Consider the following 9791-nt stretch of genomic DNA (forward strand, 5'->3'; position numbering starts at 1 on the left):
ACGTGTTAGTTTCCTATCTCCTTCCCCTCGCCATCCTGATCAGTGGCAGCTCGTCTAAACCAAATGAGAAGTCAGTTCCTCAGACTGGGAAGTGGGATTTGGGACCTTGTATGGGAAGCTCTAGCGTCTCTGAGGGGCCGGAGTTGGGGCTTATAGCTCCTCCCTGCTTTCGCTGTGTCTCTCCATGAAGGCAGCAAGATGGGCCTTTGTGATTCCTGCGTGCTGCCCTGATACCCCTTCTCCTGCACGGGTACCCTCAGGCCTGTGCTGAAAACTGCTGTCTCTGTACCCCTCTTTCCTCTATGATACTGATGAATTTTAGGAAAACTTGACTAGAGGGGTGGTATAATAGTTAATGTTTTATAGATTCTTGTTAAGGGCCAGGCATTTGTTTGAATCTGAGGACTGAGACATGCTCCTGAGTACATAGGTGACCTCGAGCTTTCCCCCCATGCCTCCTCATGTCTGGGGCTTAGGATGTGGATCTCCAGTATTGCTTGCTATAGCTGTGCTCCTTTCTCTGTGGCTACCCTCCATGCCACTGCCATCTTGTTATGGCCCCCAAAGCCCCAGTGTTGCCACCAAGGGAATCCTACCCACCCCCACAAGGCCACCTTCTTACCCCTTCCTCTCTCCTCTCTCCACAGGGATCACTGGACAGGAGAAGACTCCGAAGCTACTTCCCTAGTCCTGGTCTGGGGGGGTACCAGAGGCAGAATGGGCCCCACCAGTCTCTTGGCGTGCTGGAGGGCATCCTGGATGGAATTGAAGTGAATGGAACAGAAGCCAAGCAAGGTGGAGTGTGGGTCAGACCCAGAGGAGAACAGGTAATGGGTTCGGCAACTAGGTTCTGCCAGCTCTCAGGCAGCAGGCATGGTCACCTGGCTGGGAAAAAGGGAACTAAGGTGTCTTTTAGACACTGTCTTTAAGCACCTCTGGGGCATGAGGCCAGCAAGCCTGCTACCTCCCTTTTCCAGGAGATGAGGTTGTGTTCAGATATAACAGGGACTTAGGCACTTGGATTGGGACATGTCCATTCTGAAAGGGGGAGTGATATGGAGCAGAGTAATTATAGGCAGCAGGCATGTGGCCCCTCCCTTGACAGTGCTGGGCAATCTCAATGCCCCTAGCATCCCCTCTCCCGTCGCTGCCCTCACCTGAGCATGTGGGATCCAAACAGCCTTTCTGTTCTCTTCCTCTCCCTACCAGCCCCTTCGCCATCTAACCACAGGTATGTGGTCCACAAGCCGTGGTGCATGTAACATGACATTTCAGGGCCCATGCACTGGTAACTATTGGTCACAGCCAACGCTTATACTTGGAATCTATTGGGAGCCCCACAAGTTCTTCCTTGTTCATGGTCAAGGGCGGGCACTGCCATGGAGCTCCTCCCAGGAAGTGCATGCCAGCTATGAAGGTTTTGCTTACACGTGGGTGAGACGTCAGCCCTGCACACACAGCTAGCAATGGGTTACCTGTGATCTGCGTTGCCCTTGAGGAGCCCAGAGGGTCTCTGCCTTTCCCATCAGCTCCAAGTGGCACAGAGCTCTGTCCCAGTTGGCATGGTGCCCCAGGAGCTGGGTACAGCCTGTGCCTATGGCCAGGGAGAGGGTGGGGGTGGGGGTGCTCTGGGGAGCAGTGTGGCTGGCTGTTGCCTAGGAGATCAGATCCTGAGCCAGGAAGCCAGAGGCCTGACCAGGCAAAGCCTTGGGGCCCAAGACTGGGTCCCGGCAGGGGTGGAGGAAGTGGATGGGCTCACGGCTGGGTAGGGCACCAGGATATCACCCCTCTCCCAAAGCCTCATCCCGGGCGTGATTCTGAGAAGGATGATTTGCTGTGTGGCTGTCACTTGCAGGCTCTATACCTCTTTCCTCAGAGTTCTGTGGGTCTGGGAGGGTCTGCCCTTAAGGCTTGGAGAAAGGCGGGAATACTGGTTCCCAGTCCCTCCAGGACTGCAGCCCCTCCTCCACTGTCCTCCCCTCCCCTCCCCCATGTCCTTGCGCCACCTTGTGGCTGTCCATGGGACTGCACCCAGAGGTTGTAAGTCTGGTAATTGCTGAAGAGGCCTGTTTAGCTAGGCCCTAGATGGCCTGAGTTCCCCAGCACCCACCACTCCAGAAGGCAGTAGGGAGACTTGACCCTGCAGCCTCAAAGGAAGCAGACAGGTTAATCCCCAGGGGGCGTGGAGCACAAGGCTGTCTGTGATTGTGACCCTGGCCAAGGTCACTGTGTCAGTGTGTTGGGAGCCACATCTGCTCCAGGAGAAGGGGTGGTGCCACATGCCACACGCAGGGTGGGTATGGGAGGTTATACAATCCTTGCATGCATGGAGAAGGGTTATGTAACCTGTGTGTGCTGAGGTTATGTAACATGTATGTGGAGAGCTTGGTGACATATATGTGCAGTGGCTGAGGGTTGCTAATAATACCTTGCATGGAGAGGCTCAAGGTCCTTGTTATGGCTCTGACTCCCACACATGGTGTCACCAGGCACAAGTGGGGCCTCTCTGTGCTGTTCTGTTAAGTGGAGGCAGTGAACAGGGCGACTCTAGTGTTTTCAATTGCTATAGGTTATTCAGCATGTGTGCAGGACCCAGATATGAAGCACATGTTCACACTTGGGGGAGGGAGTGGTATTATTAGATGCCGGTCCAGAGGGTTGTGTAACAAATGGGCTTATCCTGGAGGTCATAGAACACATTTGAGAATGCCCTGAAAGTTACATCAATATGTAGATCTTGGTGCTTATTTACCGTACTTGGTTTTATACTGAAGGCTGCATAGTTGTTCATATGTGCTGGTGTTATGTTGCACATATATGTGTGTGTTCTAAAGATTACATAGCTTTAAGCATATCCTGAGGATTCTTTCAGCATATTTGTCATGCACTGAAAGCTTAAATATGTGGATGTCCTGTGGATTGTGGGTGCTTAAGGTCTGCAGTGTGTGTGTGTGTGTGTGTGTGTGTGTTGGGGCCCTAGAACATGCTTGTGCCCCAGCCAAGGTGGGTGCTTAAGGTCTGCAGTGTGTGTGTGTGTGTGTGTGTGTGTGTGTGTGTGTTGGGGCCCTAGAACATGCTTGTGCCCCAGCCAAGCCCCTTATCTCTCTTCCCTGCAGCTTCCAGATAGCTGGACCCTTCTAAGCTTTGTCAGCTGACCTGGGGGTGGGAGGTAGGATGAGGACACAAGATGGAGGGACTTGGGCCTGGGGGTTTGTATAAGCCTCTCAGATGAGAAGGGGGATGCCCAAAGACTGCTCTGTGATTCTGCCAACTTTGCCCCCACCCAGTGCCAGGTCACCAGATGGAAAGCGAAAAAGAAAGAACGGCCAATGTTCCCTGAAAACCAGCATGTCAGGTGAGCCTGGCTGCATGTGCCCCTTCTCCCCACCCCCAACCCCAACAGACTGCAGGCCAGGCCTCTTCTGGGCCTGGGCCTGTGCCAGCAGCTCCTGTGTCCCAGGGAAAGAGCCTTCTAGAGGGCTTGGGATAGACATGTCTGGGAGTGAAGGGGTGATGAGGGGTGTGCCCCAGCTTTGGGGAATGGATTAGGTCAGGACGGGCCTCTTCCCTTCTTCCATAACACCCCCCCCCCACCAACCCCGCACCTAAGGCCAGCACTAGAGTCAGGGCCTGTGCTGGAGGACCTTGGGCCTGTATTCTCCTGAGATGAGCTGCTGATGTTTGTTTTTCTCTCTCTGCCATCCTCTGCCCCTTAGAGCAAGAAAAAAAGCCCTGAATGGGCAATCAGAAGAACTGAAACTCTCTATATTCCTAGTGAAGGGGATGGTCAAGATTACCTCCAGTTATGTCTCCAGAACTCTACCTGGAGACAAAGAACCCATCAGGGAGGCTGGGCTAGGAAATGGGCCAGAAAGGAAAAGTTGGGAGATGGGGAGAGTGCAGGTGCCTCTCTGTTGGGGCTCCAAGCGATGCCTGCCTGCCTCCATCCTTTCCTCCCTCTCAGGGTATATCCCTAGTTACCTGGACAAAGACGAGCAGTGTGTCGTGTGTGGGGACAAGGCAACTGGTTATCACTACCGCTGTATCACTTGTGAGGGCTGCAAGGTATGGAAACCGTCTCCTGCCCCTCCCCCACTACCCGAGCCCCCAACTCCCTCCGTTTAAGTCCCTCAGCCCTTGGCACGACGGACAAGCTCTATAAACATGAAACCTAAAGCCCACCTGTTATGTCATCATTTCTTCTCTCTTACTCATTCATGCATTCGTTTATTCATTCATAATCCCTGCTGTACCGCTCACAACTAAATTGCCTAACCTCTCTGAGCCTCAGTTTCGTCACCTATAAAACAGGGATAATCGTACTACCGCCCTCATAGAGTTGTTGAGAGAATTAAATGAGATAATTCACATGGAGTGTTTAAAGCAGTGCCAGGCACATAAGAACACTTGATAAACGTCAGCTACCATCCACCCAATCAGCGTATTAAGTGTGAAGGGTGCAGTGTATGTCCTGCCCTCAAGCTGCTCAAAGCCTATCAGAGAGAGACCGACTTGAAACAAACATCAGCGGTTTTCAAAATGAGGTTATTGGGCCACCTGCAGTACTATTTAAAATGCAGATTCCAGGTCTCACCCCACCCCTACTCAAACAGACCTTTTTGTGGTGGAGCCCAGGAATCTGCCTTTTAATAGGCTCCCTAGGTGTTTCTGATGCACCTGAAAGGGTGAGAGTCAGTGGTGGAGGAACAGAGAAAGAGGATGGCAGGTTCTTCCTGGGCAAAGGGGACCAGGTCACAGGCTTGTGGAGGCCTAATTAAATTTGACTTTGGTCATTTCAACCTGCATGGCTCTCCTGAGATCACCTCCTGAAAATGTATGACCTTCTAAGAAACAGAATAATTTTTAAATGTGTTGAGGCTGGAAGTTTCTCTCTTTCTTAGTGTCAGCCAAACCAAGACCACCAGGAATTTAGAGTTCCATAGCAGTGTTCCTGGAAGCAATACAAGCAGTGTAGCATAGAGCAAGGATCCTCACCCTCAAGGACGCCTGAGTCCCAAGGGAGCACCCTCAAAAGACAGGAATGCCTTGGCCCCAGCCCTAGAGAGTGATTTTGCAGGTCTGGAGCAAGGCCCTGGAATCTGTATCTTTGGTGAGTGCCCTAGGTGACTTTAATGCACCCCAGAATTTGAGAGCTCAGACCTTGGTGCCCCATACCTGAGGCCCAGATCTGGCTCAGCTGCCCATTTAGCCATGTGACTTTGGGCTATTTGCTTCGTTGCTCCAAGTTTCAGCTTCCTAGTCTGCTAAATAGAACTGTTACTGTTACTGTTTCCAGCAGTAACAACAGTTCCTACTTCATGGGTTTGTCCTGAAGGTTAAATGTGGTGATGCATGAAAAAGGCTTATCTTTGCTAAGAGCCTGCCACATAGTAAGCATTCAACAAATATTAGCTCTTCCTAGCATTGCTACCATCTTGATTCTTGAGGGTTTTCCTTTAAAGCAAAGACTAATCCTGATAGAATGGAAAATTTTCTGTTCAAGCTATTAGAATGTTCTGTTCTACCCAATGCTAGACTTTTTTGCACCCCCTGTTTTATGAATTCCATGTGCATGGGCAACAGGCAGCATATGAGAATGGTTTTTGGGTCAGTGGTGTTTTTAGAGTCATTTAGCAAAGTGGAAAATAAGGTATTAATCGGGTGTCTAAGGCTGCTGCTCCTTTAGGCTTCATAGCACCTCTGACCATTCTAGGCCCAAAGCTGCTCACTGTAGTCTTCTCTGCCCCCACCGCTGCCCATGCACCCCCACCTCTCAGCAGCCTGGGCACTGAGGGCATGTATTTCTCAGATATCCTGGGCTTGTAGTGTCAGGAGAATGCCAGGTTCCCTGGCTGATTTTGCATTCTGCATCCCTCAGTGAACTGCACGGTTGGTTCAAGAAAGGGAAGTTGTGATCACAGTGTGCCCCATCTCCCCCCACCCCAGGGCTTCTTTCGCCGCACAATCCAGAAGAACCTCCATCCCACCTATTCCTGCAAATATGACAGCTGCTGTGTCATTGACAAGATCACCCGCAATCAGTGCCAGCTGTGTCGTTTCAAGAAGTGCATCGCCGTGGGCATGGCCATGGACTGTAAGGGGACGGGTGAGGGGGATTGAGTCAGATGGGTGGGGTTGAGTTCAGAGATGGCAGATCTCTTCCAGGTGCCCACTGGGCCCACAAGGCAGAGTGACAGTCCAATCCAGGTCACACTGATGGTGGAATGTTCAGAGTCTTGGTCCCTGTTGTCCTCGTCCCTGGGGAAGAGGAAACAGGATCCCTCTATGGGCCCTGCACATGGGCCTATCTGCCTTTCCCTTCCTGAGGGCCTTAGAGAGGGAGTTGTTAGGTAGAAAGGACTCCCGAACCCTGAGCTCCCACCCTAGCACATTGTTCCTGACTCCCAGGGAAGGAACCCCAGTTCTAGATGAGAGAGGGCATCTTTCATAGGCTAGGGCTTGGGTGGCAGGATCTTCTAGTAACTACTGTCACCACAGCCTGTTAGACCAGAACATGATGTCCCTCTGGATCAGCCCAAATTGGAGTGGACATGGCCCCAGTGATTAATCATGATCCAGTTTGTGTCAGCCAACTGCTAGGTGATTTGGGAATTAACTTCCCCAACCCATACGCTAGGAAGAGTAGTTTCTGAGAGGATCGTAGAGAGGAGATGGAGAGCTCCATGCAAAGGGCCTGTGTCTGTCTGTTCACAGTGGTTCTAGACGACTCGAAGCGGGTAGCCAAGCGCAAGCTGATTGAGCAGAACCGAGAGCGGCGGCGGAAGGAAGAGATGATTCGATCACTGCAGCAGAGACCAGAGCCCACTCCCGAAGAGTGGGATCTGATCCATGTTGCCACAGAGGCCCATCGCAGCACCAATGCCCAGGGCAGCCATTGGAAGCAGAGGCGGAAATTCCTGGTAAGGAGACAGGAGGCATGGAGAGAGCAACAGCCAAGTGGCAGAGAGAGCGACGAGCTCAGAGTCTTGCCTCCTCCAGGAAGGCTTCTTAGTTTAATCCCACCCGAAGTTGATTCTCTCCACACCTTGGCGGTCCTGGCTTTGTATATCTGTGTATATGTCGTTGCTATCTGGGTCCTGCCTGTTGCATCTGATTGGGAGCTCCATGAAGATGGGGCCTTGCCTTCCTCGTGGAATTTCCAGTGAGCAGGGGCAGCCCCTCCTCTTTTTCCTGCCCACAGTGACTGGGAGGACAGGGTGAAGACGTAATAACAGTATTTTTGAGCACCTGCTGGGTGGCAGGCATTGTGTTAGACCCTGGCAAAACTGATTGCCAAGTGAATGATCAGTTTGGGAGGAGACAGACAATTGATTGTACATGGTGGGGGAAAGCAAAAAACTGGCCCCTGGTTCCTGATGGAGTGTGCCAGAGGGTGGAACAATTCACTGTTAAGATCAGGTGCTCCAGTACCGAGCAGATGTGTGTGTAACAGTCTGGAGTCTGCCTGGGTTCAAAGCCTGGTTCTACCACGCACTAGTCATGTGACCTTGGTGTTATTACTTAGCTGCATTATGCCTCAGTTTCCTCACCTGTGAAATAGTGGATATTGCAATGTGGTAAGGATTAAACGAGATATGTAAAGCATGTAGACTAATGCCAGATCACATATTAAATATTCAATAATTATAGCTACTATTACGATTACATTACTGCTACTTCTGTTATTACTATTGTTATTATTAGCAGACCTGGAGCTCTGGCTCTGGTCTGTCCTCCACCCCAAGGTGAAGGAAAAGTCTTAGGGCTGGGGCCAGGTACTGGCCGCCCCTTTCCCCCGAGCTGCCTTGGAGCTCCCCCTGGTGGGCAGGGAGCCTCCGTGAGAGGTTGCATGGGGTCTGCAGGCCCAGCTGACCCCCATCTCTCCCTCTAGCCGGATGACATTGGCCAGTCACCCATCGTCTCCATGCCAGACGGAGACAAGGTGGACCTAGAGGCCTTCAGCGAGTTTACCAAGATCATTACCCCAGCCATCACCCGTGTGGTGGACTTTGCCAAAAAACTGCCCATGTTCTCCGAGGTGAGTGGCAGATGGAAGACAGACATGGTGTGGTGCTGGAGGGAAAACGAAGCTGCTGCACAGGGCACCTGGTCCCAGCATGTGCTCAGCTGAGGTTCTCTGGACAGGGAGCAATTCCTGTGGATCAGTACACGCACACACACACACGCACGCATGCAGGTCGTATAACTTCGTATAATGTATGCTATACGAAGTTATTACGCTAGCCGGATGACATTGGCCAGTCACCCAAGGGAGACCCCCCACACCTCTTCTCTCCTCCTCTCGTCCTTGGATAGATGCAGCTCCCACACACACACCCGCACTGCCCAGGTCCCTCCTCAGAACCTCCAGCCCTGGGACAGGGCAAACAATGAACTTGCTATGAAAAGGACAGTGTGGGAGGCGGGGGGACCGTGTCCTGCAGTTCCCAGGACCCCGTCCTTTATGAAGGTAGGGGAAGGGAGGGAGAACTAGGAGGGGACAAGCCATTTTGACCGTAGGGGAGGGAGGAATGTGGGATGGGGAAAGTGCCCTCAGCTCATCCCCTACACACACACAAGAGAGAGCCCCCCACCCACTTCCTTGGCCTAGATTTCCCCTTCAGGTTGAGGACTTCTCTACTTCCCCAGATGCCTGGGTGCAAAGAATGGCTTAGCTTGGCTCCTCCCCTGCAGGTTAAAAACTATGGTCATTTTAACTGCACTTTGGAAACCAAACAAGGGGAGAAGATAAATGAAGAAAAACTAGACAGAGAGAAAAAGACAAAAAAAGAGAGTGTGCGATAGAGAGAGAGAGAGATGATATTAAGTTATTAACTGAGGCTGGCCAGAGGGGTGGGACCCCCCTTACCACCCCATGCACTTTGAGAGCTGCCCCTCCTCCCCCCAAATCAGAGAGAAATGTCCCCCACACCGGATCCCCCAGGGTAGGGCTGCCGATCAGAGCTGTGAGTTCATACAACAGGGTCCTGGCCACCCCCTTGCCTTGCCCCTCCTTTTGTGCCCCTTTGGCACCCCCACCCAGGACTTCCTCTGCTCTCTGCCACTCGTGCCCGCTGAGTTCCATCTACCTCTCATGCTGGATGCCAGCTGGCCCCTTACCAGCCTGCGCTGCTGCCCACACAGCTCCCCTTCCAAGTGCCCGGCCCCAGGGGCCTCTCCCTGTCCCCCCTCTTTCCGCGCCTTGGCACCTACACAGGAAAAACTGTGGCTCAAGCTCCTGCCCTCCTTGCATCCTGCAGTATTAGTTCCAATCCAGATGCTGCTGCACTGGGCAGCTGGGGTGTGTGTGAGCGTCTCCCATGGCCTCCACCCCTGTAGGACTCTGTTTCCCTGTTTCCCGTCTGTCTGCTGGGCTCTCTCTAACCTCTGTCCTCCTTCCTCCCCATTCCTACTAAATGGCTAACCCAGGCTCTGGGCAGGCAGGCACCGTAAGGGGGGCGTTTAGATAAATGGCACTTAGTTGGGGCCCTGGGGGCGGGGGCGGTTGGTGCTCTTCCTTTTTCTTTGAAGCTCTTTATGCCAGCTGCCCCTCTGCCCCTGGGACCCCCTTATCCCCCTTTTTTTCTCTAATTCAGGGACTTTGGCTTGAGCCCCCTCCCACCCTCCTGGTGAGGAGTGCTCTGTTGGTCTGCACTTGGGCGAGCTGCCCTCCTCCTCCCTTGGGCCATCGCCCAGTCTTCAGGGGAGAGAGGGAGGGAGGAGGTGGCCCTCCCATGGGTGGGGGAGGGGAGGGGGGAGGGACAGAGCAGACCAGAGGGCACCGGGCTCAG

At 52.8% G+C, this 9791-nt stretch overlaps 1 protein-coding gene across 2 annotated transcripts; it reads left to right on the top strand.

Moving 5' to 3' along the window:
* Positions 1 to 734: 734 nt before the first annotated feature.
* LOC103598096 (thyroid hormone receptor alpha-like) lies at positions 735 to 8131 on the top strand. 2 transcript variants are annotated; one of them, XM_008582030.1, is made up of 6 exons: positions 735 to 827; positions 3288 to 3355; positions 3965 to 4065; positions 5947 to 6094; positions 6715 to 6920; positions 7892 to 8131. In XM_008582030.1, the coding sequence occupies exons 1-6, from the start codon at positions 775 to 777 to the stop codon at positions 8129 to 8131; spliced, it is 816 nt and encodes a 271-aa protein (XP_008580252.1). In that variant the 5' UTR covers positions 735 to 774. The 2 variants fall into 2 exon arrangements, with proteins under 2 accessions (XP_008580252.1, XP_008580251.1); XM_008582029.1 differs by lacking the exon at positions 735 to 827 and having other exon boundaries at positions 3037 to 3355.
* The last annotated feature ends 1660 nt before the right edge of the window (positions 8132 to 9791 follow it).

The sequence above is a fragment of the Galeopterus variegatus genome, unplaced genomic scaffold, assembly GCF_000696425.1.
Source record: "Galeopterus variegatus unplaced genomic scaffold, G_variegatus-3.0.2 Scaffold2504, whole genome shotgun sequence".
Taxonomy (NCBI): domain Eukaryota; kingdom Metazoa; phylum Chordata; class Mammalia; order Dermoptera; family Cynocephalidae; genus Galeopterus; species Galeopterus variegatus.